This window comes from Punica granatum, chromosome 4, assembly GCF_007655135.1.
Source record: "Punica granatum isolate Tunisia-2019 chromosome 4, ASM765513v2, whole genome shotgun sequence".
Classification (NCBI taxonomy): Eukaryota; Viridiplantae; Streptophyta; class Magnoliopsida; order Myrtales; family Lythraceae; genus Punica; species Punica granatum.
In genome coordinates, this window is record NC_045130.1 from 36,192,154 (window position 1) to 36,214,817 (window position 22,664).

Below are 22,664 nucleotides of genomic sequence, written 5' to 3' on the forward strand. Positions count from 1 at the left end.
AATTTTCCATTTGATAGCTTGCCGGGAGTCGACTGGTACTGGCTAGTAGATGACTAGCGCCTAATATAAGTGTTCGTTGATTAAACCGAATATGCTGGAAGCGTTTGCCTATAGTCGCACAAGAGTCTTTAGGGCCAGACACCCCAATCCCCAAAGACCATGATTAAGTAAGATCAGAAAGGCGAAAGGCATGATAAAAAATTAAGGAGGTATTTGATTACTTAACTATTAAGCGCTTAAATTAATTTTGCACTACTAGGTATAACTTAGTTTTTTTTTTTTTTCGATGTGTATCCTAATATCCGGAAATCCAATACGTCCGAACTATTCCAATTCGAGCTGAGTCGACCTACTAAAGGGGTATAGTTCTATCAGCATAAATTTTCTCAATTCATAAGACTCGAACACGATACTTTTTTTAAGGAAAACAAGTATCGAACCGTTTGAATTAATCCATTCGATAAATGAGCTATCATTTAACCTAACTGAACAAGTTTAAGTAGAAATTCGCTTACTTATCAAGTTATGAGAAACCTACTTGCTAGTGTGTGAGAGAAAGAAACGGACGGAGGACAAATGAGTAGGAATAACTGAATACGGGTGCGTGCGCTAGCTCCGTCGCTAACCACCACCAATGCAAGCAAGGCCGTTAACGAAAGAGAGAGAGCGGGGAGATCCTAGAGATAGGGACTCGTCGGCCACCGCCGCACATGCAACTGTTTTGGTAGAATAAATACTTAGACTTTGTTTGTGTTTGAAAATAATAATTTTACTTAACTCAATTCAACTTTATTTTTTTTCAAATTTATCAATATAATCATTGTTTGGTCTTTTTTTCTGTCATTCAATAATTAATTTCTCATTCATTTTTTTAATAATTTTTATAACTAAATTTTTAATAATAAATGTTATATATATTCACATTTATATATACATACTTACATTTCAATATATTTATTAACACATATCATCATTGTACAAAATCAAATTGAGTTGGATCATTTATCCAACTAGAAAACCAAACGCAAGCTTAAGTATTAAGTTTTTAATATTTAATTTTCAGTTCAAACGTACACAATCTAAGTTCAATGCACCGGCAACGATCTGTGGAATCACGCTACCAATTTCTTACCCCCACCCCCAAAAGATAAAGTTAAATGAGGAGGAGAGGCGAGAGGAGTCACATCAAATCAAAGAGCAGTGGCGATGGAGGAGCCAATGTGATAAAATTATTGATGGAGTGAGCTGATAGACATTTTGGAGTGATCAAATTATATTGATTTAAATTATTTGATGTTTGTTTTTTTTTTAAGTTCAACTTTTATAAATGAAAAAAAATCGTGACACGAACAGTTTTACTACTTAATAGATCAATTCAGTTCGAATTAGATTAGTTGTGATCAGTTAATCTTTTAAATATTATTGTACATATCAAGAAAAAAAAAAGATTTTGGAGTGGCCTACTGGCACTGAAATTTCCAGCAGCAGCAGGGAAATCTCTCCGCCACCAAAAAAAGTACGTAACTGGTGAATCATTGGGAGGCGATTTAATTTCCCATTCTTACAGCCTCTCCATGCATTCATTAGCCGCCCAAACCGTTTGGTCCAATGCAGCAAGCAGAAGCTGCCCTTCCATATTCCAAAGGCCTTCACTCCTTTACCCCCGCAAGTTTTACTCGAATTTAGTTGGCATTCAACACTCCCAGATTATGGGACTCTCTTCCGTCGAGATGGACACGAGAATATCTCAACGAACGAGAAAAGAACATGTACAGGGTCGAGTTTAAGAGAATGAGTACGCTTCGTGATCTATTAGCCCCGAGTTTTTTGGACTTAATCAATTTGAGTTTCAAAATGCATGTGGTCAGAATAACAGATTTTGAAGAAATTGCATTCATCAACCTCTTAACCTAACGGGTAAGAATGTCAATTAACCATCTTGCTAGTTACTATTAGCAGTTGTCATAATCTCATCTAAAGGCATGTGTCAATTGGGTACGAGGGACTAGGCTCCCCTGGGAAGGGCGTTGAGTTGAGGTTGTCCTGATCTTAAAAATTAATATCGACAGTTTTGTGGATCTAACGTGTACAACTTTTATCGGCCTATCAGTTCAAACTTTTAAACTGGACATGCATATATATTTTCCAGCTTTTGAACATAGAATTTGTTACATCTTTCAGTAAAGATGATGATTCGGTTGGTTGTTCTAAGCTCGTCAAACCAAGGGAAGAATTACGGAGATTTTCCTAATAATTTTTTTCAATTACAAAGAAAATTCACGTACCTAGTAAAAATAAGATTACACGAGAAGTTCTATCAAAGAGAATTTAATCCGAGATCGAAATATTATGCCAGTGCAATATAACCCTTTCTCAATGCTCTCAACCTTAAGTCATCTTTAATTTCCCCACTTCATCCTCCTGCCTTCTCTAGATCTACACCACATTTTCCACATTAAAAGTTTACCATCTTCCACCTCCTCCATTTAACTACCAATTTGCTGATGATGAAAAGAATACTCATAAAAATGAATTTCTTTTTATTTTATTTTTTTGCCATAAATGATCTCTTCCAATTGAGAGCCATAAATTTGCCGCCTCGATTTCACCCAATTTTTGGTGAAAACCGAACTATATAAGAAGGGACGCTCTCCCTTCACATTCACTCATCACAGCCTTCTCATTCCCTATCCTAAACCCAGTGGCAAAAAACATTACCTCTAGTGATCATACACACACGACGCAAAATGTCTTTCGGGATCCGGACACTCTCCCTCTTCACCCTACTCTTGGCCTTCGCTGCCGTGCTCAAGCAGGCGGCTACAGCGAGGGATATCCCGGCAGGTCTCAACAAGAATGACAAGAAAAAGCCGGACTGCCTGCTCGACCCTGATGGCAACCTGCTCATCCCGGGCATCGGCAGAGTTATGGTTCCACCACAGTCCCGTCTCCCCCTGCCGCATCTCGGGCATGGTGGCCTGACAGTGCCTGTGGCAGGCCGCGGTGGGAGTGTCAGCACCCCCACCGGGGGAAGCCCTTTGTCTGGAGGAAGCCCCCCGGTTGGAGGAAGCCCCCCGGCTGGAGGAAGCTACATTCCAGGAGGTGACGACACGTTCGTCCCTAACCCCGGAGTCGAGGTGCCGAACCCTAACCGGGGCGCGAGAACCCCTGCACCTAACCGCCCTTGAGGGATCGATTGATGATAGATATATCATCGAATGCTAGCTACTTGTAGTCGTGCACAACAGATTCATCACCAGCTAGTAATGTTCGAGTTTATTATTATAGTGTAGGTCGAAATAAGTAATGCTACGTATGTATTTTCAATCAGGGTGACGGATGAATGTGCTCCTCCTTCACAGAGAGGAAGTACGCTAGTCCCAAACCGTTTCTTTTCTTATGGAGTGTGTACTATGTGTTTCTAAATCGTATGGAATAGTTTCAACGCATAAGGAAGTATATGGTTCCTGAGAAAAATGGAAAAGATAAAAGAAGAAACCGAGTAAACGGAAGCATTGCCCGAACGAGAATTAATTTCATCCAATAGGTTGTCAAATATATATGAATTGTACGGTAAATGGTTGATTCAAAAGTTTCTGACGTGGTCAACATGAGACCAAGGGCCCCAATGGAAGCACATGGAAATGATGGTTTTACTAATCAGAGGAGAGCCCAGATAGAATTCACTGAACTCCTCCACACATGGAATGAACAACGAGAGACAAGCCTTTATTACCTGACAAGTGATAATGGCCCGAACCCCCCAATCTACACCAAATTCTGCAGTAAAGGATAAAAATATAGCACCATAGTTATTGATATCAATAATCATTTACTACTTGGAATAGTGTGGTCCATCAAACTTGCTAAGAACATGAATCCAAACATATACTCCAGAAAATACATCGAACATCAAAATTTACATAAACCAAGACTATCTATGTCTGAACACCAAAAGCGACCTGCAAATATTCATAGGAAACAGGTGACCTGTTCGGTGCATATTATAGAAAGGAAATGGATGCAGTTCTTTGATAGTGCAATTTTCTCATGTTCAATTCTATCTTCATGTCAAATCATCGTAACAGATGACCCCGTCGTTTTCTGGCACGGTGAAACATATCAATATCCAGTTCATAATTTGGAAAGCAAGACAAATCTAAGTGGATTCGCAAAGCACCCAGCCAGAGGTGCAAATATTATGTAATAATTCTCTCAAATAGACAAAACTCCAGGTATATATACGAAGGCAAATCGGGAAGTGAGGCTTCACATTATTGAGGATTCATGGAATGAATCGCATACTTCAGACCAAAAGTTCATCGATATAAGAGCGTACAACCTGTGCACCATATAGCTAAATGATTCCTATTGCATGCCTCGTGTAATTATAACCTTAGATCAGAACAAACCTGAAACATCATCGTTGAGCAAGATCTCAGACTACGACTAAGGTATTCATACACAATTTTCGAGAGGAAGGTTTCTGGCCGGTCTCGGTAGGTCGGTCCATGACCGTAGGCACACATGTAAGGTCAGTTTTATCTCTTGAAGTGGTACCACGGGTCTATAAACTTTCTCCAAAACGTTCGTCCAACCAACTTATTCCTGCAGAGAACAAGAAGAGTAAATGTTATTCATGTAATTGTAATCTATGTTCGCCGTGCTGTGCGACACTTCCTAGTCATCATTCCCTATTAAACACCCAAAGACAAGGCCTGTGTTGTGTTTGCTTCATCATCTCTTTCCTAGAGAAGGGACATGGGGGCTTAAAGGCATCCTAAAGAATCAAAGATCAAATCAGGCTTTGCAAGCTCTAAGACATTACTTGAATCAAATTGAGACTCTTCATTGAGCCTAGAAAGAAGTTGGACAGTGACCGACCTTAGGAGAGCTACTTTATTGAGAACCAGGGCCTCCTTCTGATGCATCTGAGATTCTTGCTTCCGATTTCTCATTGGAGTAGCTGCATAAAGTAACAAGTCAGACATTCTCATGAACATATTAACCTATCCGCCCAAGAAATTCATTCATTCAAAATCTGAGTTGAGCTCGGAATTTATTTTTACGTTGAAAGTATTGTGACCCAGATAAGTTCCACACAATCAACCCAGAGAAGCCTCTGTTCGACGGGGATCACACCATAGGTGATCAGGTGAGCAAATGGCCAAAGCTTCCACCCAGCCTGTACATTTTTGTTAAACCATCAATTAGGCTTCAAGAACGAGTGGTATAAATGATTAGATTAATGCCTACTCACCATGGAAAATATTATGCCTCAACAGAAAATGAAAAGACAAGAAAAGAGAGCACCAATGAAATTATGAATTAACTAAAACGATAGTTGGTGGAACCATCATACCAATTTGGACTACCATGTCATAATTGTGCTTCTAGTCAGGTTCGTAGCAGCAACATTCAGAATTAGCATATTCTAAATAATAAAATTTATAACATAAATGTTTTAAAACAGATTATTTGTACCGAGAACTACTAGCTCTGTTTGAGCAGAGATGAAATGCCACTTAATGCACTGATAGATGAGAGAACTGCTATAAACAGAGGAGTTTTTGGCAAATAACCTGCACCAAAAAATCCTCATACGAGCCCGGAAGAGCACTATCTCGATTAATAAAGGCACTGATAGTAGTTCATTCACACAAAGCATGCTCAGTGGTAAGTTTCCAGATTCAATAGCAGAGCGACAGCTCACAGAAATTCAGATCTTCAATTATTAAACAATGTCATATCAAAATGTGAACAAAGAAAATGTGCTTACTGTCAGCATCGGCCAAAAGGTTGCTCTGAGCTCCTCAAAGATGTTTGATGGAGATTCGAAACGCAAGAACCCCAAGACCACAAAATAGATGCTGTTCCAAACTGCCGCCCACACTGTCTGATCAAAGGCAACCTTTGCAGGGACAACCCACCAATCTTGAAATGGAAAAAGAGCCTAAACAACAATATGAGTGTCCTCAATTGATAGAACAATTTAAGAATACCAGTCGAGAGACCCAAAAGAGGTTATCAAATCGAGAAAAAATTAATCACCTCGCATAATTGGTAGTAATAATGAGAGAGGGACCCATGAAGAGTAAACCCAACAAGACCTGATCTGAACATGCGTGCTCGGTCAAACTCAAAGAGCGGCTTCCCTTCATAACACTGCACAATGCATTGGAAAGCATTATTAGAAAGATAAAAGGACTCACTAACAAGAGAACTGAGGAACAATGGTCGCTGAAATAAGCAATCACCTGCGCAATCCAATCTCCTATTGCATAGACCACCCCACTTATCATCATTTTTGCTAGCACGGGATTAGTTTTAAGAGCTTCCTCGTAGGCAATCCAGTTGTGTTCTGGTGCGTATCTTAGAATCTCATAAATGGTCCATCCCTGAGAGAGATGTGGTATGTCAGGATATTTCTTGGCATGAATAACCAAATACAGCTCATGACAAAGTCCAATCATATTTGATGCTTAGCCCAAAATAATTAGCCAACAGTCCAAGACGAGAAGCAACAAACTATAATCCTAGCCAGTGTTTCACCATATCTTCACCTATCTTCAGGATTCTAGAACCTAAAAGAATTCATAGTTCCCCCGTAAATGACGTCCTATTGTGAAACAACGCCGGCTAATGTTCATATTAACATAATCCAACATTGCAAACATGAAATTTTACAAAACAAATTTACGGCAAAGCCAAAACATAAAGTCAAGTATCATCGTAATACATAGCCCCACATATATAACAAACAGGATCAATTCAATCGATATAAAGCTTTTCTTGCAGGGAATCCAACTTCTATCAATTCCTTATCCGTATAAAAACTTTATGCAAATTCAAAGTTCATAGAAGGGTCACTTACATGCCAGTAATCATGATCAATGCTGAGCAACTTGGTGACAGCAAGAGTCCCCATTCCCAGAACTATGGTCGCATTGATTCCTCTGCTAACTAACTTCTCAAACTCATCACTCTCTCCTTTCCCGTCAAATTTTGGGTTCTTGAAATCATCCGATCCGTTCCCTGATGCAGGCTTCTCGTCGTCCTTCGGGTAGCTCTTCCCCACGGAGACAACTTTGCTGTCCTCCGTGACCGACGCCACGGCCCAATTCCTTGTCGATTTGGTCGACGACGATTGTCTAAATGAAGAACTGAACCTCCCGGTGGGTTCTTTGATTGCGGGTCTGATGAAAGACCGGAGCTTGGGGCCGTGGGCGGTGATGCTGTTCATAGCGGCCATCAAACAGGGGCTTCGGGCTGCACGGGGTTGCAAGAAAGAGCTTCGAGTCGATTCCTTTATCTACAGAATTCCTGTTCTAATTCTTGTATGGACGACAGGACAGCCACTTGTTTCTGTTCTTGATGACTTTCCTAGGACTCTGCTAGTGGTGAGCAGAGGTTGCTGAACGGAGGAGGAGAGAGCATTCCCATGTACGACGATGTCTTCTACTTCACCGGCCATTAAAGAAACACGAATACATTACTATTGAATCGTTTTACAAGTCGCCCAATGGCCGACCTTCCAAAATCGAGCAAATATTGGACATGTAAAATGAAAAATGGAAACTGACCACACAGATATTTTGATTGAATATTTGGACCGTTCCAATATAATCTGTGTGCGTTTGTTTTTACAATAAAGTTATTATTTTCAATTTAACATCGCAATCATTACTTTTTTATTTTTAACCATTCAATTTAATTTTTAATATTAAATTATCTCAACTATTCATTACTTTTTCACAATTCAACAACACAATTATTACTTAATCATTATTTTTTCTCAATTATTTATTACTTTTTCACACTTTTTCTCATAATTCAACAATACAATCATTACAAACCAATTAAAATTAAAACTAAACTCAACTCTCAATTCAAACACACTAATCTTTTTTTAAAAAAAATTCAACTTTAACCCCAAAGAAAAATGAAAAATGAAAAATGTAAAAAATTATGAAAAAAAAAAGGTCCCACCGAGATTTGAACTCGGGTTACTGGATTCAGAGTCCAATGTCCTGACCACTAGACCATGGGACCTTAGATACACCGGTGTGGAAGAAAATAAGTTTATGTACAAAAGTTTCTGCAAAACGGATATGGCCGGTCTGTGAGAAAACGCGCACTCGAAAGGAGAGTTTTTTCGCCGAATGTATCGACTATCGAGTCGGCCTTCTCTCACTGACCCCCAAACCCCGTCCAGAGAGATGAAGGCGCTGCTGAGACCTTCCATCTATCGAGCTTCGACCCTCTTGCTGAAGCCCAAGTGCATGAACTTCATCATTTCGCGAGCAGAAGCCACAAAGTTGAGTCGTTTACCAATTCCCAGCTCAAACCGGAGATGGGTCTTTGCCGGCTCGCTCCCTCCCCCGGAGTGGATCGAGCCCTTCACCGACATCTCCGACGTGGCCGCTGACCCTCGGAACCCGACGCCGTCTCCATGGGTGAGCAGAGTTCTCAACCTGCTTGACGGGTCCTCGGAGATGGAGTTCAATTTGGATGATTTCTGTCGGAAATTCTTGATTAAGCTGTCTCCCAATTTTGTGTCCTTCGTTTTGCGCTCCAACGAGCTCAGGGAGAAGCCCGATGTTGCCCTCAGGTTCTTCGAGTGGGCCGCTAAGCAAAAGAAGTACACCCATAAGATCGAATGCTATGTTTCCCTGATCGAGTTACTGTCGGTTTCGGGTGATTTCGATAATGTGAAATTGGTTTTTGATGAGCTGAAACGGAAAGGCTTTCTGATGACTCTGTTTGCTGCTAATTCACTGATCAAGAGCTTCGGGAATGCGGGTATGGTGGAGGAATTGCTGTGGGTATGGCGGAAGATGAAGGAGAACGGTGTCGAGCCGAGCTTGTACACTTACAATTTCCTGATGAACGGTTTGGTGAATTCGATGTTCATCGAGTCAGCAGAAAGGGTGTTCGAAGTTATGAAAGGCGGACGGATTGGGCCTGATGTAGTCACTTATAATACCATGGTTAAAGGGTATTGTAGGGTGGGCAAATTCCCGAAAGCTATAGAGATATTGAGGGAGATGGAGGCGAGAAATGTGGAGCCGGACAAGATCACGTATATGACCTTGATCCAGGCGTGCTATGCCGAAGGAGATTTCAGTTACTCGCTGAGGCTTTATCACGAGATGGAAGAGAAAGGGTTGGAGATTCCACCTCATGCATATCTCTTAGTGATCGGAGGGCTCTGCACAGAAGGGAAATGTATGGAAGGATATGCGGTTTTCCAGAAAATGATTAGCAGAGGTTGTAAACCAAATGTGGCGATTTACACTAATCTGATTGATGCATATGCAAAATCTGGAGGCATAGAAGAGGCCATTAGACTATTTGAGAGGATGAAGAACGAAGGGTTTGACCCTGATGAGGTAACTTATGGGGTTATTGTCAATGGCCTTTGCAAAAGCGGGCGATTGGAGGAGGCCATGGAGTGCTTTGAGACGTGTAAAAAGAGTGGATTGGTGGTTAACACCACAATCTATTCTAGCCTCATTGATGGTCTTGGGAAGGCAGGGAAGGTGGAAGAAGCCGAGCAACTTTTTGAAAGGATGAATCAGTCCGGATGTTCTCCAGATTCGCATTGCTACAATGCCCTGATAGATGCTTTCACAAAGTGTGGGAAGATGGACGAAGCGTTAGCCCTTTCCAAGAGAATGGAAGATGAGGGTTGTGATCAAACGATCTACACATATACAATCGTAATAAATGGACTCTTTAAGGAGCATAAGAATGAGGAGGCATTGGCCTTGTGGGATTCGATGATCGATAAAGGCATAACGCCCAATGCAGCTTCTATCAGAGCCCTCTCAACAGGGCTCTGTCTTTCGGGAAAGGTGGGCAGGGCTTGTAGGATATTAGATGAACTGGCTCCTATGGGAATTACACCTGATTCGGCCTTTGAAGACATGCTCAATGTGCTGTGTAAAGCAGGGCGAGTCAAGGAAGCATGTAAGTTAGCAGATGGTATTGTGGACAGAGGAAGAGAAATTCCTGGGAGGGTCCGAACTGTTCTTATAAATGCATTGAGGAAAGCAGGCAATGCTGACTTAGCGGTGAAGTTGATGCACAGTAGGATTGGGATTGGTTATGAGCGAATGGGAAGCGTTAAGAAGAGAGTAAAATTTCGTCTTCTCATTGAAAATTGAGCCTTTTGGGGGTAATAAACTGAAAGTACTTAGACATTATCCTTTGAACCTGGTAATGGGTATTCCTGGAGTTGCGACTCTGGAGTCACTTATTAGAAGGTGAGGTCATTGTAACAGACAGTTGCTCTGGCCTTTCATTTCTGCAATATTGAAAGAGACTGCTCTATGTATGTTATTCTAAGTGCAGGATCTAAAAGCAAGGGAGGAGCAATTTCAGGTTAAGAAAAGGAATCAGAGGAATAGGGTGCAGGTAGGCAGCATCAATTGAGCGCTTTATACTACCTGATCAACTGTATGTTAATGGATTATCTCTATGGCATAATTGTCATACGACATGTATGATAACAGATTCAGCATAAGTCTATTGTCTATGGTGCTCAGAAGATTGCATTTTAGCCCTTTTCTTTTGCCAGTATGATATCCCTTTAAGAATGGATTATGTGTGGGGCAAGTAGATACAGGCCTAGTCTGTACATTACAAGAAGGGAAACTCGGGAAAGATTCTGAAAGATGAGGTTACTTTTGGTGGTGGTGACTTTGTTTATTCCGGCCCAATTAGGATCCAAATGGAACTAACTTCCCTATGAAGGCCCTGTAATATGGAAGTTTCACGAGCTCCCAGTAGAAAAAGAAGGCTTCTTATCTTTCATCACGAGACAAGCAAGAGCAGGTCTCTAGAGGTACCAAAGAACTATGTAACATTTACGTATTAGATTCATTCTCTGGAGATACCATGAAGTATTACTGAATGTGCGCACTATTTCAGATATCTTTCTAATTCTCGGTTGGTCGGCTGCAGTTGTTCAACCTCTTGCGATGAAGTCTTCATTGAAGATACTTTATAAGGCTTGTTGATTGAGGCAATAATTACTGGTATTCTCTGTCAGTGGTTCGAAAATCTCTACTTAAAATTGTAAGATCAGCGCGGTTATGAATTTCTAGGATCATGATAAAGGTCTGAGCTATCTGGACTAATGGATTGCTATTGGTCGCAATGAATATTTTGCGGGTTTCGCATCGATCAAAGGTCCAGATTGTTCCGGTTCACAATTTCCTTATTTACATGGAGTGGACCTGGGGTATGCGTGTCGCTCTTACAGGAGGGTTGGCAAGATGTTTTACTCAAGCTCTTTGATAAGCCATCATGTGAATCGTCATTTAAGTCTCTGGTGTAGGTAAATGTTCTTGGTTGTAGAGTGGGGATTTATCAGTCCGAGACAGAAGACTTCCTTGGAGACAGACATCCTGGGCCTCATTCAGGCTTGTTCTACATCCATCATGGTCCAGTCGGGACCTGCAACAATTCGAGCTGTCAGAAGGGTCTTGTACGTATTCGATCGATCGTAATGTCATACTTTTCATGGATTATACGTACATGGAACATTTTGATTGCTGGGATTTCTGAATATCACAGAGATGACAATTTTGGGTCACCTGCTGCTTTCAATTACGGTCCCTCCTCGTCCTAATTTGAGGCGTCTCTTGCTCTCTTTGATGTAGCTCTGACAAGGATTCGTTATTGCTGCGTTTAGTTTGTAAGTAATATTTTAAAATCAGATTTTAATTTTGAAAAAGAGTGGTATAAATGGTTATGTATAGAGTCCACCTTTTAACTTTTAACTTTGTATGAGTTATGTTATTTTGATTTTAAAAAAGAGTGGTGTAAATGGAACCCACAATTTGACTATTTTGTTTTGTTGTGGATAGAATTAAATTAAAGTAAGATTTTACTTTGAATCCAAAGTACTGGACACAAGATTTAAGGTCGCTCAATGAAATAATTATGTTCCTTACAGTGTCATAATCCCTCAATGATTCACAAAATTACCACTAAATGATTAATACGGATGATGACTTCGAAGACATCCAGTTGAATCCGGCATCTCTCAATGCTTTCTTTCAATAGCCCGGGTACGATTTCTTTGAAAATGACGACTTGATTTCGGCTCAGTTGAAGCTGAACTCTGTTGCTTTCTTTTTAACCCAACTGCGATTTCATGTCTCCTAGATATGAGATTTTGTGATTTGGTGTTCGATGCACGCTTGATTTTCCTAGCAACCCATCTTGAGCTGCACAGATTAGGTCACAAAAATACGCGCAAATCAGGTACTACCGGGTGCAAAAGCGGGATGGTGGCGGAGAACATAGATCCAAGCAAATGAGATTTATTATGGAACAGAGAGGGTGAAATTTAACTGCTAACCATATATTGTATTAATGGAATCTCTATGGTCCGGAGGATACTGGTCCATTGGCAAGTGGCTAGTTGAGATGTCGTTGCACCGAACGACAGCGTCTAGCATATTTTAATCGGTGTCGTATTTCTGGGGGTCCACTTTAGTCGGTCCTTAAACGACGTGTCGTTGATGGATCAGAGACATTTGCCAAGTGAATCCCCAGCCCTCCCTTTCAAATGGGTCCACTAGGCAGGCCGGGCCCACACGAGATTGTTGGCCCATTAATATTATTGAAACTAAATATATATATATATATATATATATATAGCTCGATAGATAGATATATTGCAAGAAAGGGCTTTTTTGTTGATTTGGGAAGATTTGAGAGCAAGATTTGTGATCTGACTTCAGCGGTCTACACTCCCACAATACCAAACATTTGGAATCTAATTGCTTTCAAATTGTCCATTGGTTTCTTGTTTTTTATTTTTGGTTTATATTTTATGTCGTCCTTTTCAAATGAAATTGAGCCATAAATACAAGACGAAGCCGACGCCATGATTTTCATGACCTTTGATACTCAGGGTATAATCATTTTATTCGGAGGAACCACATGCCTGCACGCAGGCATTCATTCTCTACCAGAGAAACTACTTATAGTTTATATTCAAGCAAACCATATGATCATATGTATGTCTTTTCAACATTCATAAGACTCTCTAACCGTTAATTTAATCTAAAGGAACAAACACCAAACTATTTAAACCGACTCATGCTGAACAAGAGATTATGAATTTGATTTTCACCGGTATAACTTTTTGCATCCATATCATGAGCTTTCTTTATAATCGAAAAAATTAATATAATATTACTTTCTTTTCTTCTTTTTTTTTTGGCAGGACAAACTAATAAATGAAATCAGCGCGGGAAAAGTCGAACAAGGCAGTGAGCCAAGAAATGAAGGGGAGACAACCGCATAGAGTACAATGTGACGACGACAGACGGTTGTCATGTTCCTTTCTTTCTTAAGATGATCATATCACTCCTGGAGATCAATTGGTTGTAATACAAATACAACATGATGTACTGGTACATTATGTGCGGATTTGATTGAAGATCGATCGTAGCGCTGTCGTTTTCTGCTCGAAGGAAAGTGATGTCGATTGGAGGAGCTTCACTATGTCGTTGGTCGAATGTCGGAACTTTTCTGAACTGCAAGATAATATTCTTGTCGTTGATATCTACCCGGCTGGGGAAAACAGTTCAATCAGTAGCAGTACTTGGAACTTATCAAACTTCCATTCTTATAGTTTGGCTGATTTGTTTTGCCGAACATGTTCACCGATCCTCGATATGGCACCGCATGCACGATGTATGATTCTTCATAGATCCGATCTGAGTTTCTAGATGTGTGGATTACACACACACACACACATATATATATGTATTTTCATGTGGGCCGTGTCATGTTTGGCCACGAAAGTTGATTATAGCTGTCAAGAGGGGTAAAATTAGATCCCTTTGCATGATGTGGCTATGTCTTATTTTTGGCCAGTTCCCTTTCGGTACATGGTCTGATCCCTAAGATTTTGAATGACCCTAATTGATGTAACTTTTCAATATTATTGCAGCAAGTAATATATATAGTACGTTCGGTCCACGATTTCTTTTATGGCTAGGGAAAAACTCACAAACGTTTGGATGATGTACATTTGAGAGATCCTCTCGCAAGTGAAATTTTATCCATTGTGTCGAAAAATGCAAAATGGATAGCCACATCCAATTCTCTCTGTTCAATTTTTCTGGTACGGGTACATTGCTAAGGTCATGACAATTTTTTCGAGAAACTTGGTTCCATCTTCAACCATTTTCCCTTTCAACCGGAAAAGGAAAAGGAAATATATCGTCCTCACTTTGTTAGCGACCAATAGCATATTTACGATAATACATGCACTAAAGAATTCTGGGTTCGAATATCAATATGGATTGAATCAAAAGATTTGGCATTTATTCCTTCTCAATTAGATTTTGAATTTGAATCTTGTAAATGTAAAAAATCCACCATAGAAAGGTTTTGAGTTCGAATCTTATAAATAAATAAATAAATAAAAATCATCATGGGAGAGTTAATACTTTAGTGGATCAATCCGACTCGAACTGAATTAGTTGGGACCCACTGACTTTTGAATACCATAATACATACCAAAAAAAAATCAACTACCACATAATTTTCTTGTAAAAGAAGAAAAATGAAGAAAATATCGATGAATTGTCGTTTATTTTCTTTATTAAAAGAGAAAAAACCAGGACCGATGGAGGAATAACATGTATAATGCCAAATTTTATGTGTCTACCATACCATGTGTGAGTTAAGGTTCTTGGTCCCATGCCTCATACGTCCCCATCCTTATAATTTTCAAATTTTTATCAGAGCGCAGAAATACATGTGCAGTGTATATATATTCACACACATAAACGATTTAATCTTAATTACAAAATCTCCATGTATCTCATTTAATAATTTGAATGTCTTCAACAAAATTAGAAAATTAAAATAAAATATCTTGTGGTCTACATACCATCGTACAAATCATATTATAAGACTTAGCTGCCTCTACTAGAATTGTCGCGGGGGACTTTTTTAGGATTCCCCTTGAGCTTCCTCGGTCGCGAAGCGGAGGTAAGAAATCTCCCTTCCACAACCCAGCAAGTTTATATCCCGACTGGCTGGGTGCCGACGAGTCACAGCCACGATGGAGCCGACTCAGGTGGGCTGCAATAGCAGATGGGAGGAGACCGACGAGGAGGAGGAGGAGGAAGAGGTGGAGAACATGATGAGGTGGTTCGAGGACGTGACGGGGAGGGTGGGCACTGTCCAGATCGAGACCCTCCGGCGTATTCTCGAGTCCAACTGGGGGGTCGAGTACCTCGACAGGTGGTTCGGGCCCGGAATTCGGATCGAGGAGGTCGAACCGACCGCATTGGAGTCCCTCTACACGTCTCTAGTCCCTCTTGCCTCCCATGCAAATTTTGAGCATTACTTCCAGAGGATTGCTGATGGAGACAGAGCTCCTATTCTCACTCGACAGCCCATTGAACTTCTCTCCTTGAGGTACAATCACTTCTATTTTTCTTTTTAATTCCTTTTCTTTTTCGGTAATATATCACGTGTCGCGTCGAGACTAATCCTTACTCGGGCTGGCGCCTGGGCACGAGTTTTATCTTTTGATCAAGTTAGTGGGAGTGTAGAGTTAATGATCAATCTATGATTTGGTGTGGTTTTTAATGAAGTAAATCTCAGGTGGAACCAAATTAAAGATGTCCTTTTTAAGAAGTGATCACGTGCATACATGGGTTAACCGAGTTGGAGGATGAAACAAGACAATCAAACATCAATGTTTGCATCGTAATTATTTGACTGATTTTAAGTGGTCGAAAAATCCGAGCCACAATGCAATATCCCACGTTTTTTAATTTCCACTTCTCAAATGAAAAGGAAAAAATGGCATTTTTTGTCCTTTTGGAATTGATTTAAACGAGACTTGTGTTCATAATATATCGTGATAATAACTTAATGTACGAACTAATGATGTTTATGTTTAATAACACTAACAGTTCTGGAACCACGGAGGGAAGGCAGAAATTTGTTCCGTTCACTTGGCACAGTGCGCGGACGACCCTCCAGACCTTCCGGTTAGCTGCCGCCTATCGATCGAGGTATTCCCAGCATACCGTATTTGATTCTTGCGGAAAAGTGCCGAAGATTGATTGTAGTATTTAACGACTTTATGGCCTGTAGGGTGTATCCGATAAGGGAAGGAGGGAGGATCCTCGAGTTCATATACGGCAGCAAGCAGTTCAAGACAAAGGGCGGCCTGACGGCGGGAACCGCCACCACTCATTACTACTCGAGCGAGGAGTTCAAGATCAAGCAGATGAGGACAAAGTCGTTCACCTGCAGCCCCGAGGCGGTGATCTCGGGCGGCGACTACAGGCAGTCGACCTACTGCCACCTCCTCCTCGGCCTCCTCTTCTCCGAGAACATTGAGTTCATCACCTCTACGTTCGCATACACCATTGTCCAGGCATTCCGGGCCTTGGAGGAGCAATGGAGGGATGTCGTCAGGGACCTCGGGGATGGGTCCCTCAGCCAGACGATCACCGTGGGGCCAATGCGGGCCTCAGTGCTGGAGATCCTCGGCTCGCCAAGGCCGGCCCTGGCAAAGGCCATTGAGGCCAAGTGCGAGGAACTAGCTGGCCGGGATTGGACCGGGCTAGTCCCCACCCTCTGGCCCAATGCGAAGTACATATATTCCATCATGACGGGCTCGATGCAGCACTACCTCACGAAGCTGAGGCACTACAGCGGAGATCTCCCATTAGTTAGCGCGGACTATGGTTCGACAGAGAGCTGGATCGGGGTGAATATTGACTCCGCTGCACCGCCTGAGAAGGTGACCTTCGCAGTGGTCCCCACTTTCTCGTACTTCGAGTTCATACCGCTCCACCGGCAGAGGAGCAGCCACGGTCAAAACGGATGCAGGTTTGCCGCCCCGGTCGACGACTTTGTGGAGGGGGAGCCGGTGCCTCTGTCGAGGGTCCGGGTGGGGCAAGAGTATGAGGTTGTCCTCACCACTTTCACCGGTAAGTGTTACTTCTTTACTTTCTTCCTCAATATATTTTTGTGAGATGCCATGCAACAATGCAAATGAAATGAACATTTTTCATCGATCATGCAATTATTCAAAATAAAATCTTTCGTAGAAGGTTATTCATATAACAATTTAACTAAATAAGTACTTATTTTTCACCGAAAAAATAGTTCTAATTTAAATTAATAATTTTATCATCGAATATAGTCTAGCTGAAACCCATTAGATTTTTGTATACAAGTTAGTCATAATGAAAACAGTATTGTTATATCATCCAAATAATGATCAACCTGAAAATTCTCATAATTCAAAAATCACGCTCAGGAAAACATAAATTGTAATTGACATAATATTCAAGGATTATTCAATTATTCAATATGTGTATATTTTGAGGATTATTAGGGACATTTTTTAGAAAAATTTAGCATTTTGATATGGAAAATGAATTGGAGAAAGAGGAAAAAATTTCTTAAAAATTAGTTAAAAACTAGTTATATGGCAAAATAAATGGGAGGAACATGAAAAATAAAAGATGATGGTTCAATATACTTAATCATTGAATAAATAATAAAAATAGACTTAATAAAATAAGTCATTTATTACTTACTGATGGCCTTAAACCCTCAAAAAATATCTTCTCATTCTTATCTTTCCTCACATCTTCCTTTTTGAACAATTCCTCCATTCTTTCTATACAATTTTTCTTCCTAACTAATTTATAACAAATTCTTTTTATTTCAGTGGATATTTATAACAAATTATTAACTAACTTTCAGGCACTTAATTTATCAAACACTACTTAAGTTTGATCCTTAGTGATAATCAAATAGGAAATATTCAATTCTCATAAGTGGATTTCTCATATCATTATACTTTCTCTCTTCTAGCTTTTCATTATACTAACTCCACGAGATGAAGGTAAAGGTAGTTGAGAGAATTTATTATTAAAAATTGATTGTGATAATGGTTAAGAAAAAGTATGTGAGAGAATTTATCATTAAATTGAATAAAATGATAAAATAATAATAATAATAATTGTGTTGTTGACTTGAGTGAAAAGTAAATTAGAGTTAAGCGAAGTATGATTAAACTCTATTGCCAAACAAAGCCATCAAATATAATATAGTGCATTGGCGCAAACTTTTGCTTGGTAACTAAGAGATTTCAAATTTGACACTCATTAGCGACAAGTCGTGGCCCGTTTATTAAATATTAGGGCTTTGTTTATTTATAGAGTAAATTATGTTTCATTTAACTCCACTTTACTTTCCTCTCAATTCAATAACACAATCTTTCTTTTATATTTGTCTTCAATTATTCAATTTAATAATAAATTTTCAAACATACTTTTTCTTAACCATTATTATTAATTTTTTAATACTAAATTCTCTCAATTATTCATTATTTTTCTCTCAATCAACAATATAATAATTATTTTTATCTTTTTCTTAAATTTAATAATTAAAATTCTCTCATATATTTTTTCTTAATCATTATTACAACCAATTTTTTTAACGATAAATTCCCCCAACTACTTTTATCTTCATCAAGTGAAGTTAAATAGAATCATACTCTACTCTTTTATTAAACATCACTTAGGATTTTATTTCATTGTACTAAATTCATGGGTTTCCCTATGTTACCGGAAAACAAAAAACTAACCATTCTAAATCCACTGGTTTTGTTGGTAGCTCAAAAAAGTGAACACACTCCACCGAAAAAAAAAAAGTGAACACAGCTAAACTGCTTTATTTTGTTTTAAAAAAAAAAACTCCAATTCATATTGCTCCTTACGTAGTCAAGATCAGCATTACATGGGTATCAATAATTGTCCCCGAATTTTTTTTGGAGTTTGCACATCTTCAGACACATAACTATCTATCACCCCATCTCATTCACTTCTATATAGTTAAATTTAGCATGCAGATGGCATGTTATATTATAAAAAGAAGCATACAGATTTAGTGCAATGAAAAATAAAGAGGCATAGGTGTTTCACTAATAAGAATTGAGCATGACTTGTAAAAAAATATGAATTGAGCATGAGACTTCTTAATTTGGAATTTTACACCCATTTTGTCATACATTTTTTTGCTTTTCGATTACAAATGTGACTCTTGAATCTAGAAGAAAATAGATAGGAGATGGAAAATATAGGAATATGGGGAATCCACTAGTGATAACAGAATTCACGATCTCTCAGTTGTAAGTCGAGTTATCACTTCACATAACTCTTTCTCCATTTTTTTTTCTCAGTAAACCAATTTTTTTCCCTAGTATATGTCCTAATATTCATGAGTCCAATAGACATTGATTAATCTCAATAAAACCGAATTGACCCACTAAATAATAAAGTTCTCTGATCAACGATATCAACTTGTGAACTTCCACGTATAGAATATTGTGCAAAATATCTTTTTGGGCTATGAATGCAAATTGTAGAGAAAATATTTAACAAGTATTACTCATTCATTTTGGATGAGTAAAAATTAAGTAAAATGCTTGTAAGTGGAAATCAGTGGAGTCATTATGAGGCCAATTTTTCACTTTCAAATATTTCATTGGGTGTTACGTATCGAAATGAATAAATAGTAATCACCCAATATTTATTCTAAATTGTGTGCACCGATCCCATGTTATCATGAGACAGACCCGGAATTGATTTGACGTGGATTGGAGACAACATTGTTCGACAATGCAGAATGGCCGATAGATCTGTGCTGTAAAACCAAACCTCTGCTTTCACGATCGATGGTTCCCAGCTGGCCATTCTTGAGGAAAATAGGTTACGTGGACTAGACCAAGACCAATCTATTTGACACTGTCCATGTCAAACTCCATGTCTACTTGTTTTATGGTACATATGGAACGGTGGTCGACAAGTCTCATGGGTAACTTCCGTCCACCCACGAGAATCGACGGCCGAGGTCAAATTAAGGCTCCGTTTGGATTCAAAGTTAAAATTTTAAATTCTAACTTTAACTTTAACTCAACATACTACACAACAAAAATACACATTTTTCGAGTCAAATTTATAATCTCATCTCATTTGTTCTTTTCCACAATCAAAATCACAATTATTTTAACTCTAAAAACAAATGCACTGTAAATATCCGTATGGAAAGTTCCGGATAGTATTTTCGTATGAAGTACTAGATCTGGTGCCGGATGACCCCTCGGATCGACTTGGGATGGATATATTAAGGGAGAGCAAGCGACATTTTTCGTGAAATATCCGCCTACGATAAACAGTAGCGAACGTAGGACCTACTTTGCGTTATGCCTATACGAAGAGAAAACCGGGTTTGTACCTTCTCTGAAACGTCACATATTCATAATTGACTCGACTCGAACCCCCCGCATTATTTCGAAAACTGTATAGGAGTTTTCCAGATAGGGTGGGCCATGAGAAAATTGGTAGCAGTCCGTCCCGTTCCATATATTGAAATGTCCTTTATAATACTGATGGACCTCCCCTTTCGGTCCTTGTTGTACCGGGTCCTTAAGTTTAGACTCGTTGAGGGACTAGCCAGCGTATTCGAACAACATTATTAATCCAGTCGTACTTCGCACATCGCACATTGGTGTATATGACATCTCCACATATAAATTTCTAGAGTAGATATGTACAATTTAGTCAAATATATCTTGATGTCTTTATATTGTCCAACAGGACTATACAGGTACAGACTGGGCGACGTGGTGGAAGTGGTAGGTTTCCACAACGGGACGCCCAAGCTCAGCTTCATATGCCGGAGGAAGCTGATCCTGACCATAAACATCGACAAAAATACGGAGAAGGACCTGCAGCTCGTGGTCGACAAAGGGTCAGAGCGACTGAGGAAGGCCCGGGGGGAGCTTGTGGACTTCACGAGCCACGCTGACGTGGGGAAACAGCCGGGCCACTACGTCATCTACTGGGAGATCCGTGGGGATGTGGACGAGGACGTCCTGAGGGAGTGCTGCCGGGAGATGGACAACTCGTTTGCGGATCATGGGTACGTGGTGTCAAGGAAGTCGAACTCGATCGGGCCGTTGGAGCTGAGGATTGTGGAGAGCGGGACGTTTAAGAAGATTTTGGACTACTTCATAGCTAATGGGGCCGGGCTGAGCCAGTTTAAGACACCTAGGTGTACTAACGACCCTGTCCTGTTGAGCATCCTTAATGTTTGCACCATTAATAGGTTTCACAGCACAGCTTACACGGCCGACTAGGAAAGAAGATGACGATACAGAGAAAATGAAAGGTTTATGGTTGACGGGAACATCTTCAACATGAGGTTTTGTTACCGATTCATAGGCGTCATGACGACGATGACAATGACAAGTGACATACTGTACTGATGACCCGGTTATCATATCAATTGGATTTGTTGTGCTTTCATCTGTCAATCAAAAAATAAGTGAAGGTTGTGATTGAGCACATCTTTGATGGAATGACAAACCATCAGGCCCCCTGATAATTTATCGTGCTTCATTTACGAAATAGGACTCTATTCGTGCTGTTGCTCACGATGGAGTTCAATATACACGTAGGTCTTGCCGAGCTCGATCTTGTGGTGAATGTTACAATTTCAAGTGCAATGCAGGTGAAGTGAATAATTTAGGAGAACTCTTCAATTCCGAGACAGAACTGCTCTTAATCAATCCTAAATGTTGATTCAATCGGTTTGACGAATCACGTATGGTTAGAAATTTTCTTGAACAAAACAAAATTTAGAAGTCAGCCCCTACCGTGTGCGATGGGGCCACAATGAAAGACAGATCATGGCAGCTGCTAAATCTGTCTGGTTGAATATCGGGACTTTGATTTTCGTCCATGGTCGTTAGATTGTCGGTGCGTAGATATGCCACCGTGTGGTTTCATGTTTGAATTGAAAGATTTACCCGCCGTTCGATGAGTTGAGCCGTACACAATCACCATGCAACGTAATAATAGCATAGCAAAGGTTGGTCCCACTCTCCTTCTGCTAATAATGTAATGATGCCCCACTTTTTTTTCACTTTGACTCGATGAAGGAGAAGGAGATGATGGCATGATGTTGATGGGGCTACTCTTTTCGTATTTCCAAAAGGATCCTTCAATAATTTAAGAACCAAAAAATAATTGCGTTAGGGTTAGGAAGGGCCGCCGGCAAGTCCACCACCATCTAACCGTAGGGATCTAAGCATAGTTACTCGACATTTATGGCACGCAATGTGTATTGTTACGTAATCTAAAAGTTATCATGTGTGATCGTGTAAATTTATTTGGTAGTGTGTGGTGTCATTTATCCTTACCTTGAATCAAGAGGATCTAGCTTCTATTTTGATTGCGTGTTTTTACTGATTAGAAATTCCTCTTCACGTCATCGCAATTCAATGAACTTATAATTAAGGATCGTAATTGCATCAAGACGTTGATGATCTCTCATCCTAATGTTAGTTCTTTTTTTCTTTTTTCAAAAGGGGGAAAAATCTTATTTTTTGGCCCACAAAAAATCATATGTAGCCTCATGGGCCTTCTCGTCAGCCTAATTGTTAACCCCGATTGGGTCTAATCGACCCGTCCCATATTTGCTGTCTGAGGCAATCTCCGCCAACTCCTTGGCCTTCCCCTTGTGATTCTCCTCCCCATTATCATCCATTTCATCAAACGAAAATCGAAATTATTCCATCCTAACAA

At 39.9% G+C, this 22,664-nt stretch overlaps 4 protein-coding genes and 1 non-coding gene across 11 annotated transcripts; 3 read left to right on the forward strand and 2 right to left on the reverse strand.

Annotated features, from left to right (window-relative positions):
- The first annotated feature begins 2,648 nt into the window (after positions 1-2,648).
- Positions 2,649-3,452, forward strand: LOC116205182 (putative cell wall protein). Its single transcript, XM_031537690.1, has one exon. It carries the CDS (start codon positions 2,748-2,750, stop codon positions 3,186-3,188), a length of 441 nt encoding a protein of 146 aa, XP_031393550.1. The 5' UTR covers positions 2,649-2,747; the 3' UTR covers positions 3,189-3,452.
- A 712-nt stretch (positions 3,453-4,164) lies between these two features.
- On the reverse strand, positions 4,165-7,520 carry LOC116205181 (protein SYM1). Its single transcript, XM_031537689.1, has 7 exons — positions 6,875-7,520; positions 6,258-6,398; positions 6,052-6,165; positions 5,780-5,953; positions 5,070-5,185; positions 4,885-4,966; positions 4,165-4,608 (listed from the first exon to the last, which is right to left on the reverse strand). Exons 1-6 carry the CDS (start codon positions 7,250-7,252, stop codon positions 4,900-4,902), a joined length of 990 nt encoding a protein of 329 aa, XP_031393549.1. The 5' UTR covers positions 7,253-7,520; the 3' UTR covers positions 4,165-4,608; positions 4,885-4,899.
- Positions 7,521-7,980: 460 nt separating this feature from the next.
- Positions 7,981-8,052, reverse strand: TRNAQ-CUG. The gene has a single exon. It is a non-coding gene; the product is annotated as a tRNA-Gln (tRNA).
- An 83-nt stretch (positions 8,053-8,135) lies between these two features.
- On the forward strand, positions 8,136-11,602 carry LOC116204739 (pentatricopeptide repeat-containing protein At1g03560, mitochondrial). 7 transcript variants are annotated; one of them, XM_031536996.1, is made up of 3 exons: positions 8,136-10,419; positions 10,729-10,849; positions 10,936-11,602. In XM_031536996.1, the coding sequence occupies exon 1, from the start codon at positions 8,163-8,165 to the stop codon at positions 10,167-10,169; it is 2,007 nt and encodes a 668-aa protein (XP_031392856.1). In that variant the 5' UTR covers positions 8,136-8,162; the 3' UTR covers positions 10,170-10,419; positions 10,729-10,849; positions 10,936-11,602. The 7 variants fall into 7 exon arrangements, with proteins under 7 accessions (XP_031392856.1, XP_031392857.1, XP_031392859.1 ...); XM_031536997.1 differs by having other exon boundaries at positions 10,969-11,602; XM_031536999.1 differs by having other exon boundaries at positions 8,136-10,268; positions 10,357-10,419; positions 10,729-11,602.
- Positions 11,603-14,958: 3,356 nt separating this feature from the next.
- On the forward strand, positions 14,959-21,419 carry LOC116202212 (indole-3-acetic acid-amido synthetase GH3.10). Its single transcript, XM_031533659.1, has 4 exons — positions 14,959-15,459; positions 15,963-16,064; positions 16,147-16,991; positions 20,673-21,419. The coding sequence occupies exons 1-4, from the start codon at positions 15,101-15,103 to the stop codon at positions 21,212-21,214; spliced, it is 1,848 nt and encodes a 615-aa protein (XP_031389519.1). The 5' UTR covers positions 14,959-15,100; the 3' UTR covers positions 21,215-21,419.
- Positions 21,420-22,664: the final 1,245 nt, after the last annotated feature.